This window comes from Alosa pseudoharengus, unplaced genomic scaffold, assembly GCF_046254945.1.
Source record: "Alosa pseudoharengus isolate Yale_2024_CS ecotype anadromous, Long Island Sound unplaced genomic scaffold, YU_APseudo_1.1 YU_APseudo_1.1_scf_10, whole genome shotgun sequence".
Lineage (NCBI taxonomy): Eukaryota > Metazoa > Chordata > Actinopteri > Clupeiformes > Clupeidae > Alosa > Alosa pseudoharengus.
This window is the reverse complement of record NW_027468565.1, coordinates 28,805,304-28,823,616: the sequence shown is the minus strand read 5'-3', so window position 1 is coordinate 28,823,616 and position 18,313 is coordinate 28,805,304. Positions and strand designations below refer to the sequence as shown.

At 40.2% G+C, this 18,313-nt stretch overlaps 1 protein-coding gene across 1 annotated transcript; it reads left to right on the top strand.

The window, feature by feature from the left end:
- Positions 1-280: 280 nt before the first annotated feature.
- LOC143105380 (F-actin-capping protein subunit alpha-2) lies at positions 281-17,833 on the top strand. Its single transcript, XM_076269413.1, has 10 exons — positions 281-371; positions 6,462-6,525; positions 11,889-11,940; positions 12,094-12,157; positions 12,292-12,498; positions 14,341-14,420; positions 15,616-15,694; positions 15,788-15,859; positions 16,535-16,597; positions 16,882-17,833. Exons 1-10 carry the CDS (start codon positions 333-335, stop codon positions 17,020-17,022), a joined length of 861 nt encoding a protein of 286 aa, XP_076125528.1. The 5' UTR covers positions 281-332; the 3' UTR covers positions 17,023-17,833.
- Positions 17,834-18,313: the final 480 nt, after the last annotated feature.

Below are 18,313 nucleotides of genomic sequence, written 5' to 3'. Positions count from 1 at the left end.
TGTTTTTCAGAAACGTCCTAAATATGAAAAGTATAAAAAATAAAGTGAGTTAAAATTATTAATGATGATGAAACAAGCCTAATTTGACAGTGGAGCCTAAGACTTCAACAAACGATATGTAATAAACCAAACATAATTTATTAATCAAACAGGAAATAAAATGTGAAGTAGGCCTACTACTTAGGCATAGGATATCTACGTAAAAAGTCACATAGGCACCAAAAGATATCAACACAGGCTAATATGTTCAAGTCAAGCTTTACATGCTTGTGGACTCCGCCCACATACATGATGTCAGATTCGGCAGCTGAGCTGTTGTGCCGGAAGGGAAGATGGCGGATCATGAGGAGCAGTTATCCGATGAGGAGAAGGTAGGAATACTAGTGTATTAGAGCATAGTATCCTTTGAGTAAATGCACACGTAACAACTGTGTACCGTGAACATGATGGTAGCACGAATTCGCTGGTATGCTGTGTGTATCTTGCATAGTTCATATTATCAGGCCGTTGCTTGCTTGCTTTGCTCGTCTAACGTTTGTATTTTTAGCTCAGCAGCCACTGCCCAACTTCCGCTCATTTGAGAATCTCAATCGCAGACTCCTTGTACGGTCCTAACTCTAAAATAGAAATCGAGGTGCCAGACGCTTTCGTTAGCTAAATCGCCCAACCTCAGATACGCAAAATGCATGTTTGTTCATTTAGGCCTTTGACTATCAATATTAGACGTGTTCACATGCTAATGCTAGCTACTGTATTCAAACCCTCCGAGTAGCATAAGGTTAGCTAGCTAGTTGGCCAGTATTAGCAGGCAACACGCCCTTTCTGGTGATGTAGTCGTGAGTTTTCCTCTTGGTAATAAACCACCCAACGGCAGATGTTGACAGTTCTCTTATGGTTCAACATTATGAACCACTTATCACGACAAACAGTTATGGTTAAATGCTGCCGTCTTTCAGCTGACTTCTCAATTAGTTGGAATTTAATGAACGTAACATACCCAAATGCCTCCATGTCTGCGGAAGAGAATAGCTTGATAATGGAATTTCATTTGACATGATGAAATAGCGATGTGTGACAGAATGACAGGGAGGTGAGAGTATGATGCACTGCAGGTGACGCCTCATCATCCCCAAATTGCACATTAGTGTCGCTCCCAAACACTATGCGGCTCTGGTGATTTATATAACCTCATAACATTACTATGGCATTACATTTCTTTACAATGTATGAATCACTAGCCTACAACATATTCAGTACCAACACGATACAATTCTTGACTATTTTCGTAACGTGGGTTTCCTCCGTAAAAGCTGTATTTAACTTGACAGCTGCATGTACCAACATGTCTTGACTTATTGGACAATAGTTAGGCCCTTGGAAGAGAGCGTTGTTGGTGATGGTCTGTACGTGTTAAGTCACTGAATGCCTTGAAAGCCCCTGCAGAATCAAATGCTGTCATTCTAAATGTAGGCATGGTATATTAATCCAGAGGGTGAGTCAAGTAAATTAGTGTTTTTGAGTTAGAAATGTTTGTGCCAAGATAATGTAAAATAAAAGTAAACATAATTAAATGCCTTAAATATGGAAACAAAGAGCATTGAATGCACATCCAGAAATTATTCCTAATGACTAAGTAATTTTGACACAGATTCAAGGATCTTTATTGTCATTCCAGCACTTACATGTAGGAGTGAAAATAAGTACTCTGGTCCTGGTTGATTAAACAACAGAAATAAACAGTGTTAAAGACAAGGAGCCATTTCAAGTTGACCCCACATATATGGTAGGTCCAATCTCTCCATTCCAATAGAGTTAAAGTCTTAGCACTTAGTCATTTTTCTCACAGCTTTTTAGTATTCTCCTGTTGCAGCCCAAAGAATGTGATGCCTGCGGCACACTTGCCTGACAAAACACGCAGGCAGCTTGCACATAGATAAACTATTACACAAACTTGCTGGGAGCTCTTTTATGCTGATACCAGTTTGTGCATCAGATGGGTAGGACTGAATGGAGAGGACTGAAGCGTCACAAAATGTCTGAAAATCGTGAAAATGAAGACCGAATAATCCACCAAAACCAAGAGGCCCCATTGACACAAAAATGCTGTGGCTTACAATATGTCAAGTGTGTCCAGCATTGTACAAATGTAAATGTCCAGAGTTGACCAGCAAAGAAAGTGGTGTCTGTATTCTTCTCTGTAAGCGGAAGAATGCAAAGTGCTTTTATACTTTCCCTGCAGCCTCTTTGTGTATCACTTGACTCTAGTGCATGATCGTTCTTATTGAGAATAAGTGCCAAAGTAAGCATTGAGTCTTTACTCAGTTTAAAACCCCTTTAAACAGTTAAGCTCTATTAAATTCAAATCCTTTATGGCTCCCTCAGATGTGAACACCAGTATCAATCAGTAGAGGTCTCTGATTTTTTTGCACTGGTTTTTCAGGTGATGGCAACTCCCTCTTCCCACATTTAGTGTGCCCACTGTAACAAGAGTGACTGTACTATCACAGAGAGACACCCTACTCTTCCATAAAGGCTCTGAGACCAGCAGATGCTGTCTGCTCAAGAGCTTAGCGAGACCAGAGGGGGGGTCCACTTTGACTGTATCGTGTGGGGTCTGTGTGCAGTGTACTCTTGTATATTTAAAGTGATCTGTAAATGAAGAACAAACCTGACCTGAGATAAATGACTGACCTTTTAACGATTTGATGATCTGTTGTCTATTGCATGGCTTGTTGCAAAGATGAATGCAATGGCAGTGTAGAAAGTAGTGGTATGGGGTTACTATTAGGTCATTGAGGGCTTAATGAAGTTTTCCACTTGCGTGTGACCAAGTGTTTGTCAGCCATCTCATACTTTGCAGTGTGTCCATGGCAGGGCATGATGAAGTGAGGCTAGTGTGTGTCTTCACAATGCTGTATTTATCACAAGTACTTGCTGAAGCACAGACAGACTTCTTATTCCGGTATCTGACCCTGGTTGGGTGGGATTGAATGTTTTGCCCACTCAAAATTCAACTGAAAAGGCTCATTCTGACAGAGGATAAATTATTATTATAACAACCCCAGTACTTGGCTCATTTGCAGGCCTACCATGTATGCTTGTTCTGCTTGTGCATACATGTCAAAAACACTTTTATTTTCTATTTCAACTGGATTTTGAAAGGAAGAAGAAAGTAAGCGTAGTTCAGCAAGCAGCATTTGCTAAAACTTTTCTGTATCCAGTGCTCTGCTATATTGGAAGTTCAGATCAAAGAGACCAATGTTAGCAGTTAGCGATAGCCCCAGTGCTCATGGCTAATGCATGTACTTGACTAGGGATGTAACGGTATGAAAATTTAACTTCACGGTTATAGTGACCAAAATTATCACGGTTTTCGGTATTATCACGGTATTTCTAAAAGTGTGTTCAATATGTTCAGAAAGCACTGATAGGCCTACACAAGATGAAATAGTTTCAAAAAGTGTCCCGTTCACTTTTTTCTTCATGTTTAATTGGCTATGTGGTTATAGCTTAACTTACCCTACCATAACTTGGAGTTTGCTATTTCTGTTATTTGGACCCAATGAGTGAGACGTTCGAAGCGTTCAAAATAAGACTTTAGGCTACTGTATTCTCTTGATAACGTGAGTGGAATGGATTTAATGTGGACGAGAACATAAAAAGACGCAGAGTGGCTACATGATACAGTATACATTTTGCGGTGAAAATGTTCCGCCTTTTAAAATCAGGTGTAGCCTAATCCGAATCGTAGTTAAAACCATCAATTAGACAACAGAATCAGTAGGGTACCAGTTTTGTTTCATTGTACCAGGCCTACTGTATGTCAAAAGCAGGCTCGGATGAAGCTGGGAAGGATTAAACACACGGTTTCCACACCGCGGTAATCAACCGTGATAATTATGATATTTGAAAAGAAAACAGTAATTGTTATCGTCAACATTTTTATTGCGGTTTACCATTATACCGGTAATCGTTACATCCCTATACTTGACCTCTCTCTCTCTTGCCACTTGAAACCTCCCACTGCACACAAGGCCTTTTTACATGTAAAGTAGTGTCAAGCAACACCTCTTGTCTTAATGGGCTGACATAAACAAAGTGCACAGGAGTCGATGAAGTGAAGACACCACTAGGGGGCTAGAAGGCCTACACTAGCACGACTTCCATATTGATTTGTCATGCTCTGGCCTTAGTGAGGTGCTGGTGATCATAAAGATGCTTGACGGCCTGTGTGCTTGATTCATTGCAGTGTACTCTTAGTCCGATATGTATTGCTGTTTCAATTAGCCATTGTTGACATCATTTAGCAAACCATTTAGAATGATGCCTGCTTAGACGTATTTGTGACAGTATGCTGTAGCATACTTTTCAAGTTCCATATTGATTTTCCTCTCATGTTTTGTGGTTGAAGTAGCCTCATTGTCAGTGGCTGTTGTTGAAGCCACCATAAAGACAGATCAATATCATTTAGCAGTAGGCTAGTATGACCCAATTTAAGACAGAACAAGTTAGCCTAATTATAACAATTGAACATTTATGAATAGTTAGGCGTATTCCTAAAGAAATATAATCTGTTACATAGATTTGAACTTCTAGTTAAGTTGCCACCAATGGCAACCAGTCATTAACATTTAATGTCCACGGTTCATCTTCGGGGCAGCCTTTGTGTGAGCTGTTTATGTTCCACTTGGAGGTGAACCAGGCCTAATAACCTCTCCAGGTGGAATTGGGCTTGACGCACAAGCAAGTCCCACAGTACCCCCACAGAGCGGAAATCCCTGCCCCCCAACCCCCAAACAACATGCCCTTCTGTTGGTCCCTCGTATCCTTTTTTCACACACTGTGCATCTCCTGGCTCATTAGCAGGGATCTAACTACTACTCTGTGAGCCCTGAACTGAGAGAGTGGAGTGTGTTGATCAGGAGAAGGCTGTGGCGCGTAGTGACTGTATTTTGATCTCAGCCGGTGTCACCTTCTTTCTCTACAATTCTCCTCTACAAGCTTTTGTCAGTCACAGTACTTTTATGTCCATGTATGGACACAAGGTACACAGAGGAGGGGGAGGTCGATGATGTGACCACAAAACAGGAAGCGGCTGACAGCAGAGATGTGGACAGAAACAATGACTTTGCAGTCTGTACTTGGTGTGTTTGAACAGCTTTGTGTACTGTACATAGCCTCATTCAGAGAGCTAATTTATAGGATTGTCAGCAGCAGCAGACTGCCTTGAAGTGAGTTCCTAACATAAGTTTGGGTGACATTATTTCATTTAGTTAAAGGAATTATCCGGAGTAAAATGCACTTTAGATCGATTTCCGGATGATTGGGGGTACATACGTTGAGTTGACATCAAAATTATGTCATTCGGATGTGTTTTGAGAAAGTTTGATTGTACCGTTTTCAGTCACAACTCGTAGCCTGGAAGTGAGCGGGGCATTTCAATTGCGCCGCTACAAAACGCTATTTCTATACCTCTTCTACAGTTCCAAACAACACTTACGTGGTAGTACCTTTCCGGGAATGTTGCCATCTTTGCCGCCACCTTGAGGGGAAAGTCCGTAGGAGTCTTATTGCTGTGTAACACGCTCTGGAAATTCACAATTTCGTCGCCGTTTAAAAAAAAAAAAAAACATAGTCCAGTCCATACAACTTAATTTCAATTTCGAAAGAAATACTGGACTATGTTTTTTTTTTTTTTTTAAAAACGGCGACGAAATTGTGAATTTCCAGAGCGTGTAACACACTCAGCAATAAGACTCCTATGGACTTTCCCCTCAAAGTGGCGGCAAAGATGGCAACATTTCTGTAAAGGTACTGGCTTGATGAAATTCATTCTGGACTCTCTATTCGACCACATAAAGACCTCGGGATACTTCAGTTTGGCTTTAGGGACCCTCTACTCACTACCACGTAAGTGTTATGTTGTTTGGAACTGTAGAAGAGGTATAGAAATAGCGTTTTGTAGCGGCGCAATTGAAATGCCCCGCTCACTTCCAGGCTACGAGTTGTGACTGAAAACGGTACAATCAAACTTTCTCAAAACACATCCGAATGACATAATTTTGATGTCAACTCAACGTATGTACCCCCAATCATCCGGAAATCGATCTAAAGTGCATTTTACTCCGGATAATTCCTTTAATTACAAGATTGAAGTTTGACGTCTTCACTAAGACGTTTCGAATTTCCTCCAACCAGTACGAGGTTGTTATGGGTTGAAGTTTGGTTGAAATAATTTTACTTATCTGTCTGCAGACAAGCTAATTATATGACAGAATTTAGACATCTTCCCCAAGACGTTCTGCATCCTTAATTTCTCCCACCACTATGAGGTCGTGGAAAGTTGATGGTCTCTGAAGCAATCATTTTTAATTATCCTCATTTTTCAATAGTCAATGAGCTTATTCTGGAAAGTCTAAAGTTTCATAATGTATTCCATTTCTATTTTTAATATTTTTCAGGTACGCATAGCAGCAAACTTCATCATCCACGCTCCTCCTGGAGAGTTCAATGAGGTTTTCAATGGTAAGTTTTTATTTTTTGAGTACTGGGCCAAACTTAGAAGCAATCAGAAAGGAGAAAAGGCCACACTTTGCATACAACCACTTTTTTATTGCATAGATTTGATTTTTTGACGGCATTACATAAAAAAGCATCTGTGCAATAACAGAAAAACTGCAAAATGTGGCCTTTTCTCCATTGTTGTGATGTGCCATAGTAAATAAGAGGTGGCACTGACTACTGACTACTGGCCACTACTCTAGTCTAAGCCAACCGTGGTGGTTGCCACAGAACATTGTGAAAAGCAGTCTTTGTGCCTGCATATATGTGAACAACAGTGATTGCCTGATCTGTTTCTGTTCTGTGCCCTTTCTAAACCAACACCACCTTCCTGATTTCTGTCTGTAGGGTCTATTGTCTAAAGAATCAAACCAATGCAGAAATTCCCCTGACTGTACAAACGTAACACCAAATCTGGGTTTTTTTAACAGTGAAATTGAATCATCACTAGATTGTAGGGCCCAGGGCTGAAATAACCTTAAACCTTAATTAAATATGAAAGAAGATGGATAGCTGATAAACCTGCCAGTTCATATCAATTGAAATGAGTCTTCCCCCTAGCAGTATCATTCAGTATATGAAGACAATGTAAGACATTTTATACAGGAGACTAAACATTTCAGAATTGTAGGCCAGGGCATTTTCAGTTTGGTGCACTACAGAAACTTTATTGAATTCACCATGAATGAATAAAGTTGCTGGAGTTTTCAGGAATACCCCGGCAGGTATCATTTTACATTTACATGTACATGTGTCAATTATATTACAAAGGCCATTGTCCCCAGAGCAACTTGGGGTTAAGTGCCTTGCTCAAGGGCACAGCAGTGGAAGCCAGGAATTGAACCCACAACTTTTTTCAGGCTACTGCATGCTAGCCCAGTTGCTTAGCCACTACGCTACCACCACCATATTAGGTCCCTGCCCAAGCCTTTGGGATGGTGGTGAACCATGCCTTTGAGGCAGTGGTGTAGAGGTGAAGGATTAGAAGTCACAGTAGCTTGAGCAGAAGCCAGAGAGCCAGTGCACACTGACAGGCTGCTGAAACGGCTTTCTTTAATGTCACACTTTGCTTTGACAGTCACTTTTATTTAGGACACTGACGTTAATTGTCCGTTTACAGCCCAGCAAGTGTCACAACTGTCACCACTCTATTCAAGGGGCAACTCCCTCAAAACAGAGAAGCATGCATGATTATAGCAAGGTTTTATAGATTATAGCAGGGACCCAAAATTAAATGGCAGGCAAAGTCTAATGTCTAACTAAAACTAATTTAATAACAAAAGTAAAAGGTTTGCAAATATGTATAATTTAAATCAGGGCCTGGGTCTAACTCCAAATTCATATAATCAGAATTACTGGACAGTTTTGGTTGGACAGATTTGATTGTGAAGCATATTAGCAATATAATTTAAACAAGCCTTGCTAACAACTTTAACATAGTATGACAAGGAGTAGATTGGGGGATAACACAGTACAGGCCTTCTGTGTAACTTGCAACTTTTAATGCTCAGTGGGAGGGAAGAGGAAAAGAGAGATTATCATTGATCCTCCAGGAATGCTTTGCACAGGGCTTCCGCCATCCACCGTGCCGGATCTCCGGCATGTCGCGGCTGTGATGAAAATTTCCTCAGGAGAAAGGTCGTGAAATCATTACAGACGAGGGTCATCATTTTCGTTGTACGAGATACCTCTCTGAGTTTACCTACCAATGCCATGTCTGGTTTTCAACCTAACAAACGAGTTTAGCCAATCAAAAGCAGAGTAGGGCCGGACTTGGCTGCACGTTCTTGTAGGAAGAGAAGACATCCAGCATACAGTGCTTCTGTCACTCGCCTGATAATCATTGATGGTGTCGTTAAAAAAGAAAAAAAAGAAATCTCGATCAAAATATACATGGTTGGCTTCTAGTTAATGTGGTGTTATCTAAGGCGCAACATAGGCTACAGTTGGTAGAGCTCAATGTGTCTGCGCGTCTGCGTGTGAATCCGCAACCTGCAGAGCTGCAAATAATCATAGTCTACAGTATTTAGCCATAAACGAAGTGAATTCTAACGACTGCCTTTAAAAAACAACTAGATCGGGGGCGCCGTGGTGCAGCAGGCTACAGCATCTGTACCATATACGGGGGCGCCGTGGTGCAGCATCTGTACCATATACAGGGGCGCCGTGGTGCAGCAGGCTACAGCGCCTGTACCATATACGGGTCCGAGTGCCCACGGGGACCCAGGTTCGAATCCGACCTGCGGTCATTTGCCTGATATCACCCCATCTCTCTCTCCCACTTGCTTCCTATCACTCTCCACTGTCCTGTCCAAATAAAGGCAAAAAAGACCCAAAAATATACTTAAAAAAAAACAACAACAACTAGATACTTGGTAATTCCCGTGAAGATTGTGTTTAGTCAGAATTGACTATAGCGTTATTATTCTTCTTGCCATCATCAATAATTTATGCATATTTTAGCCTATAGGCCCACGCTAAAGTAGCCTGTTGTTTCTTTGTTTTAAACATTTGATAAAAATGTGTGTAGGCCGAAATGTTTTCTCCACTTGCCTACCAGTGCAGTGTGCTTGCATTAAGAAAAGTTCTCAAAGTAATGGCTTAAAGCTGCATGTTTTTTTTTTGTCATGCAAGCAATATAACCTAACCATACAGAGTAGCGTAATGAAACATTGAAATTGCATTTGTATGTTTATATATTTGTGAAGCAGTCATCAGATGATGTTTACACTTGAAACATACTGTGGAAAGGGCTTTCATTGAAACCACCGACTGCTTTACAATGGCATGCACAATAGTGTAATATTTTTTCAATGTGTATTATTAATATGATTAACAGCTCTGCCCCCAAACACTTCCCCAGCCGTTCAGGATATTTTTTTCACTTTAAGCCCTGTTTGCTTATCTAGAGATGGAAAATATTTAAACAGAACTCCCCTAGGCATAAAAAAAAAAAAAAATCTTGGGTTCCGTTTTCCGACCGACCCTGTCAATTTATGTGCGACCCAAATTTATTTTTATGAGCTTGGGGAAGAAATAACACTAAATAGTCTAGGCTACATTAAATAAATCCACAAATAAAAGGTGAACTATAATTACATTAATTACCCCTTGCGTTATGTATAGGGATGAGCGTATTCTCTCTTTTACAAAGTAGCCTATGCACAGCTGTTCACGAAGACGACTGTTTTCGTCACTTACCAAGGCACTCGCAATTTTGTCCAAACACCGCAACTTTTTCGCAAATTTGACCAATCATCGTAGTTTCACCGTGAAATTTCACCTACCACAACAGTCCCTCGCGCAGAATATTGAGCCAGATGGCACACTTACTTCTGCACCTTCTGCATATGACACCAAAGACTGCCCTAATGTAAGAGAGAGAGAGAGAGTTCACCGGAGCGACAAGATGTCGAAACGTTAGTCCTTATGTTGACACCTTAAATAATAAAAAAAATACTTAAATTCCACATCTTTGTCGCTCAGGTGAACTCTCTCTCTTACTGGATTCGGTCCTCTCCCGTCGATGCGCTAGATGTGACCCGCAGTACCGCGGAGGTACATTTTGTGAACTACTGCCCTAACGTGTTCGTTCCTCTGCAGTTTTGATGACAATAAATAGAAGGTTAACGTTAATGATCTGCTTACTTGCATCTCTCAACCTGGTGTTGGTAACCTACCTAGGCTATGAAAGTAAGTTAATTAAGGCCTACTTGGTTTACTGACATTTGAGTAGGCTATGCAACCCATTGGCAAACGTTTACCTGGATATGTCCTTTTAGCTTATGTCATGTTTGCTAGCTTGTGGGCTTAGTTTGAGTAGTGCTACCAAAATCATAGAAATTAATAAAATTGCAAGACATTTACTTCTTCTATGATCCAAGAATAATTTCATTTATTTTAACTAATGACATAGAAGACATTCCCAATTGCATCCACATATCGTAATGCACTATGCAAAAAGTGATTTACACTCATAGCCGAACACAGTGAGATGCAAGCCTTCCAATCCACTCAGAAATGTAATTAGGCTACTCTCACGTCCTTAAAGGGGCAGGCAGTCAATTAGACGTACACCACCAATGTAATGACATTAAACAGAAGTGTAGTGAAATAGTTTACATCAATATGAAATTACTAGATACTTACTTGGCTATTAGTAATTATGCAAGCCACAGACTATGAATTATTAAAAAGATATGAACTTAATATGAATTACAAAATATATGAATGTATTGAAACATATGACATGATGCCATCTTTTTAGGTGACTGTCTTTTTTGGACAGTTCTACGAAAGGTTATACTGCTTTGTGAATTACCTCAGTCAAAGCATTTTCACAAATAAAGTAGGCCTACTTTGATTTTCTGTAATCCTTACTGTTTACCTTTGATTAACCTTTTTAAATAAGCATCAAGATTATTAGTGTGATTTTGGTCTTACTAACCTTAATTGCCCTAAATTAAAAAAAAAAAAATAATCGCAACTATTTTTGCAATTTTCACTTCCTCCTGCAATTTCTCCACAAGAAACAGCTAAAAACACCGTTTTTTGAGACTGTTTCGACCTAAAATGCCTGGATGGAAGTATCCAGGCATTTTAGGTCGAAACAGTCTCAAAAAACCAAACCTTTTTTTTATGCCCTATGTTGCCTTGAATATGAATAAATTAATTATTTTACAGAAGGTGCAAAACAATGCCTTTAGTAAGTTGGACCCTTTTTACTATCTATCACATTTCAAGTCATGGAGATGTGGGTTATAGTCTAACTTTTACAAAGTATTATCCGATATAGTCATAGTGAAGAAGGGATGTCCCGTCTATTCATAGTCACATTATAAAGGTTTGTGCCATTATTAGATGTGCTTTTGTGCTCATGAACTCTACGAACTCTGTGGCCATGACGTCACCCCCCACCTCCAAGTTTCTTTTTGAGCCATCGGTTAGATTTGAGAAGATGCAGGTTTTAATGGCTATGGGGGGAGGGGAGGTTGTGTTAAGCACCAGACGCCCAGCAGTAACGGGAGCTTGTGGGGATTTCGGAGGCCTGCAAGGGAACTGATCTTGTTAATCCTTCTGTGGTGATTTAACTTCATCTCTCAGGGCTCCCTCAGGGCAGTCTCATCCCTCTTATCGCGAGGAAACACATTTTTGTGTCCTCCTTGTGTGTTGCGCTGCTCTATCGTCCTCCTTTTCATGTCTAGGAGATTTGTCACAGCCGTCCAACAGTCATCCCTCCATCACTTCTAGTCTGGCTCCATTTCAGTTTGATGTCTAAGGTTTGAGTGTCCTCATTGATGTCTTGTTGTCGTTGTCATAACCCACAGATGTAAGATTGCTACTCAACAATGACAATCTCCTCAGGGAAGGTGCGGCACAGTAAGTCAGCCTCAATGTTCTCATTTGCTTTTCATAATGAACACCTACACACACAGTGGTTTGGGATCTGTAAATCAAGAAATTAATGCTGCCTTTGAACAATTACGTATTTGTCAAAAACATCAGTCATTGTTTTGATTTTTGTTTCTCCAGTGCATTTGCACAGTATAATTTGGATCAGTTTACCCCAGTGAAAATCAACGGATATGAGGAACAGGTGAGACATTCACTTTCACAACAAAGCAAAGCCTTTTGTTTTGTATGGTAGCAGGTTAACATCCGTTAGTTTTCATTCCTAACCTTGTAAGTGATTCTGTCAGCCAAAACCACCCTATATCTTCTCTGCAATAGGTCTTAATCACAGAGCATGGCGATCTGGGCAATGGAAGGGTCTTGGACCCCAAGAATAAGATCTCCTTCAAGTTCGACCACCTGCGCAAAGAGGCCAGCGACCCCCGACCCCATGACCCGGATGGGGGGATGGAAGGCTGGAGGACTGCTGTGGACACTGCCGTGAGAGCCTACGTGAAGGAGCACTATCCCAGCGGCATCTGCACCGTAAGTGACTGACCTTCTGTGAATTCAAGTGAAATCGAAGTCGCTGGTTGAATGGGGATGTCCGTCTGGCACCATGTTTTTGTTTGTTTTTATGTAATGTTCGTAATTTTATGTAATGTCATGTTTGTCTCAATGTCTAGTGTGTAAAGCGACCTTGGGTGACTTGAAAGGCGCTATGTAACAAATAAAATGTATTATTATTATTATTATTATTATTATTTATTTGTTACATTCTGGAACTTAATATTTGAAACTTCTGGAACTCAAAATGGAGCTACTATTCTTTTCCCCACTACTATTTTTTTGAAGGAGTGCTATAACTGACCTATAATAAATAAGATTGTTGTTTACATTTTATATTTATTTTAATTCACAAGGTTCAGCATGAATAGGAGAAAATAGTGTAATACATCTACATTTATCCATTTATCAGACACTTCTATCTGAAGCGATTTTTAACATTTAAGCTACAATGCAGATGAGACCTTAGGTAATAATTAATACTACATCAATCAATACAAAAGAGGATGAGAGTGCAGAAGTTTAAAGTGCTCGTCAAAGTGTAGTGGAAAGAGAAAGTGGTAGAAGAAGAAGGAGGTAGTGTAGGGAAGAAAGGGAAGTGCATGGTAAGTGCAATGATGAGTACAACCTTGCGTAAGAGAATGACTGTTCAGAGTAAAAATACTGTAAGTCAAGGGATGTAGACAAGAGGTATAGACAGGATAGAAAAGGTCATGGTAAGTGTAAGTTGAGTATGTTAGGTTGTTAGTGGTGTTAGCAGATGATCTAGGAAGAGCTGGTCTTAGAGAGGTTTTTGATGATGGAGAGAGAGGCCCCTGCTCTGGTAGCAACTGGTAGGACATTCCACCATCAGGGATCCACAGATGAGAATAGTTTGGATTGCCGTGTGTGTGTGTGAGCGGCACAGTGCCAGGCACCGTTCTTTGGATGGGTGTTGCAGTCGGGTGGTAACATATACGTTTATGAGAGTCTTTGAGTATGTGGGAGTGGAACCGGAGATCACTTTGTAGGCCAGCATTAGTAATTTTAATTTGATTCGGGCGGCTACAAGTAACCAGTGGAGCTCGATAAGCAGTTTGCCTATTTGGGTTGATTTTAAGACAAGATACACTGGCATGTTCTGGATCATCTGTGACTGTTTCACCATACAGGCCGGGGCGTCTTTTACCATCAAAGGATACAACAATTTTATCACCAAAATTCTATAGATGATGTTTTTAGTAAGGTCCCACCTTTTGAAGGTTTTAGAATTTCTTACTAGCATAGATTTTAAAAAACATATTTAAGCTTCTATAACCCACAGTGCTCTGGGCAAGCCAGATGCTTTTTCTCTACGAAACTCCCCCTCGCTCGGTCTGAAGCTCTTTTCCTTTTCTTTGCATCTTACATCAAGGGTTTTCGCTGCTTCTTCGCCGGCCCTGCCATTATACACATGATTGCAACAATCGCTAGCGTTTCGTTAGCCTGCCTCAGTGCTGTGGATGCAGGATGTAAACTGATCCTGCTTCGGTCGGCGGGTACGATACACTGAACTTGCAAGCGGGATATTCTTCCTACAGGCAGTAGGGGCGGGCGAGAGAGTCTTCATTCGCCCTGTAATGAGTCATTTAACCATATACCGACTTACGAAGATAAGTAATTAACACAAAAACGTTGCCTGGTGTCCCTTTAAATAGCCTTAGTTGCTGAAATGGCCTTAAATTAAACAAACAAACAAACCATCAAAGGATGGTAACCAGTGTGTTAGCATATTGATATGCTTATGCAACTTTTTTTTTTCTTATGAATCAACAAACTTTGCTCTGTTCATGTTTTTGTTAGATCTATGCGAAAACTATTGATGGACAACAAACGATCATTGTCTGCATCGAGTGTCATCAGTTTCAGCCAAAAAACTTCTGGTAATTTTCACAATTTTCCTTGTCTTCCTAGTTACCATGTATTGTCATTGTAATTGTCTACTCACTGTCAAGTTAATTCTATATTAACTTCGGCGAAAATGGCCACCAGGGTCTTTTTCTGCATTAAAAGAGCCGTAGAGACAGTATTTTTTGTTGATCAACCACTACAGAGCTTGCCCCAGCACGAATAATAGATTAACCAAACATGACAGTACAACGAATCCTTGCGATACTGGGTTGGAGGAGCTGGTAGGGGGACAGTTGGTAAGTGTTCTTAACGGTCTTCTGTAATAAACTCCAGGTTCGCTAACTACGTCGTTGGTGCTTCATTTTATGTGTAGGGACCCTGAGGAAGCTACCGACGAGGTTTGGTACTGTTTTGAACAATATTACTGGTTAAAAAAATGCAATTTAGGAAGCGTTTGCTCACCGCCCTTAGCTAATCCACTGTTTGCAATTTGGGGCTATAGTGTATACCGGGGCAAGCTCTGTAGTGGTTGATCAACGAAAAATACTGTCTCCACAGCTTATTTGATGTGTTTTAATGCAGAAAAAGACCTGGGGTCAATTTTCGCCGGAGTTACACTAAGTTTATTTTTCTCTGTGGAACACAAGACCAACAACCACTGGCGATGACTTTCGCATCTATAAATTTGACACTCAAGAGATTGAAGAATATTCTAAACTTTGGCATCGACGCTCATCAGACGCCGCCAGTGGGCTTTGCTCTGTTAAAAGTAATAGAGTTCTAAACTTTGGCATCACTTGACGCGCGTCAGTCGCTGCCAGTGGGTGTTAGCCTAAAGGGTGAAAATTGTCTTTTTCAAGATTCATAATGAATGGATCACATTTCTGTATGGTCACTAGATAACACCTCACTGACTAGGAGACCTGGCATATGGGTAACTGGCTGGCTATTTATTTTGAGGTGAACAATCCCCTTGAAGTGCCAACTACCAACTTCCACATTAAATACACTGTGGTTTTAGAGATCTGGTCACTAATTGGATAAGCTCTCCTCCAATCCTCTTTGAAGGATCAGTTCTAGTGAGCTCCGTGTATAGTGTAATCGCATTACAATCACTCTGAACCAGCAATTCATCTAATGTATCGTATGCTTCCCTTCGTTCAGAGCAAAGACAATAATTGCAGCTCTTTGTATCTGGATTCATGTTTTTTCTATTTCATCTTCAAGGAATGGGCGCTGGAGGTCTGAATGGAAATTCACTATTTCCCCCTCTACCACTCAGGTGGCAGGCATTATGAAAATCCAGGTGTGTCTGTGTGGGCGTTATGTACATTAATTGTTGGTATGGTCCTCTGAATGAACATAACAGCTAAATCTGCTTTTACTTTTTTCGTCAAAGGTTCATTACTATGAAGATGGAAATGTCCAGCTGGTCAGCCATAAAGAAGTTCAGGAATCAATGTCCATTTCTGTAAGTATTTTTTGGATGGTGTTGTACATAAGGGACCATCAGTGATGGAGAAACCTGTTGATTCAGGTAACTGTACCGTGAGATCAGTAAACACATGTCTGTGTGCCTCTCTCTGTTCTGGCCCTCTTGTTTTGCCTGATGTCCTGGAAGCCTGGTGGTTGCTTTTGAGCATCTCGTAGCTTTTGATTGGTTTGTAGACGGGTAGACAGGTTTGCTGAGGGGGGGCAGTGTGGATGTGTGTGTTTGGGGGGGGGGGGGGGGATCTATTATGCTGTTGAACTTATATCAAACTTGTTTGAAGCAAAAACTCTGCTCCCTGTGTAATGCCATTTATTGCCTAAAACAAACCTCTGGGCTTTAAGTTCTCAGACACAGGCATGGGCCGGGCACTTAAAGGAGCCATGCCAATGCCAAACACTGTTGCTGTTGACAGCATGCTGTCCTGTGGCATGCACACTTTAAGAATCGTCTTGTATACATATACATCACTTTGGACAAAAGCGTCTGCCAAATCCCATAACTATATAATGGCTTTGAAAATGTCTGATAACTTTAGGCATAGATTTTTTTTTTTTTACCTTGCTTTAGATTTGACAACTCTTTTTTTATGTTGATCAGAAAATGTATCATCTTTGTGTAAACTCATCATGAGCTCTTATCTTTTTGCACTCTCAGGATGAAGCACAAACAGCAAAGGAGTTTGTCAAGATCATGGAGGCTGCTGAGAATGATTACCAGGTTTGTTCTAGATTCTTCATATGGTTCGGTCACATTATTGTGATTTTACCTTTGCACTAATCATACTGTTGGACTATAGATTTACTGAGAGAGCAGTTTTTTTCTTGGTCATCCTTGAAATAAGTTACTCTTTGTGGTTGTGTTCACCTGGAAAGGTCCACTCACACTCATTAAAATAATTAATAATTAGTATACTGAAAAATTAAGGTTGACTTTATGATAAATACTTACCTTGCATAGTTATTTTGTGTAAACACATGGTCTTTCTCTCATCTCCCCTTTAGACCGCCATCAATGAGAATTATCAGACAATGTCGGACACTACCTTCAAAGCCTTACGCCGACAACTCCCTGTGACCCGCACCAAGATTGACTGGAACAAAATCCTGAGCTACAAGATTGGAAAAGAGATGCAGAATGCTTAATTGCCAGCGTGGCCTGACTGGATTCATGTATCGTCAATGTACAAATTAGGTTCATGGAGAAAAAAAACAACAGCGAATGGTTTAGTCCCACCAAAAAGTGAACCATATTCATATTAAGAAACTTACCTTTACTAGGATCTTTGCCGAGATGCCATGAATTAAATACAGTAATATATGTTATAAGGTTGAAGGAGAGGGGAGCAAAAGTAAGACTGTGCCAAAGGAAAATCATGTCACACGTAGAAGTATTTTTACTTAAGGTAATAATAATTGAAAGCTATTCAATATTGATATTAGAAGAGAATGGAAACTTTTGCAAGGTTCCAACCGGTGATGAACTTTGTATAACTTGATTGACAGAAAATAAGGAGCAAACCCGATAAACCATATTAACCAGCTAGTGTGTTTGGTTATATTCATCTTTTGCACACACTGTCTTGCTTGATGACTTGGATGTTTCTGTCTCCCGACTTAAGTGTGTTGCCGGTAGTGTAATGATAGTTGCATCCTCCTTACCATTACTCACAGGTCAGCTCTCCCACAACTGATGTCTATGAAAACTTCACTTGAAATGTTGAAATGCTTAATTAACAGGTCATCTATAGCTACTTAATGTGCATCCAGATTACCATGGAATTACCGTTGCACCCTCCACACCCCTATTTTTATTGATGCAGACATAACTGTATATGGCACATTGTAATATATACATGTATTAAACACCTTGTCTGTCGGTTTGGCGATTTATTTCTTTCGGATTGAGAACTGTAATTCAGTCATAAATATGTTCCATTAAATGACAAATTTTCTATTTTCTGTGTCATTAATGTTTGTGACCGAAGTATACTGCAACCATAGCTTCCACAGGCCAGTTTAACTGGGGATACCTTCCCCAAATGGTTTCATTAGTTAGTGTGGATTTGCAAAATCTGTGAATTTGCTCCAAATCTGAATGGATGAAAAGGAGTACATGGTGAACGAAGGTCATGTTCATGGTTTATCTTTAATGTTTATGGTAATGGCACATGCTTTTGCCCAAAACAACTTAACACTACATAACAGTATTTTTTAAAGCCTAAATTGAAGTAATACATAATAGCCTAATAAAAAACAACATATCAACAAATAAAGATAATGAGTTTTCATAACAAAAACAATAAACACACGAACAATTCCCCTAAAATAATTAATTTATTAAGTGCAAGGTAAACGGATGAGTATGTCTTGTCCCAAAACTATCACAAGAACGTTGCATATCAGAGAACTGAATATGGGATGTGGTTACAGGAAC

What these genes read in the sequence shown, in the direction of transcription:
- LOC143105380 (XM_076269413.1), top strand. Translation starts at nt 333, where the DNA reads ATGGCGGATCATGAGGAGCAGTTATCCGATGAGGAGAAG. An exon ending in CTCAGGGAAGGTGCGGCACA is followed by an intron (nt 11,941 to 12,093) that starts GTAAGTCAGCCT and finishes TTGTTTCTCCAG; the next exon opens with TGCATTTGCACAGTATAATT. An exon ending in TCAACGGATATGAGGAACAG is followed by an intron (nt 12,158 to 12,291) that starts GTGAGACATTCA and finishes TCTCTGCAATAG; the next exon opens with GTCTTAATCACAGAGCATGG.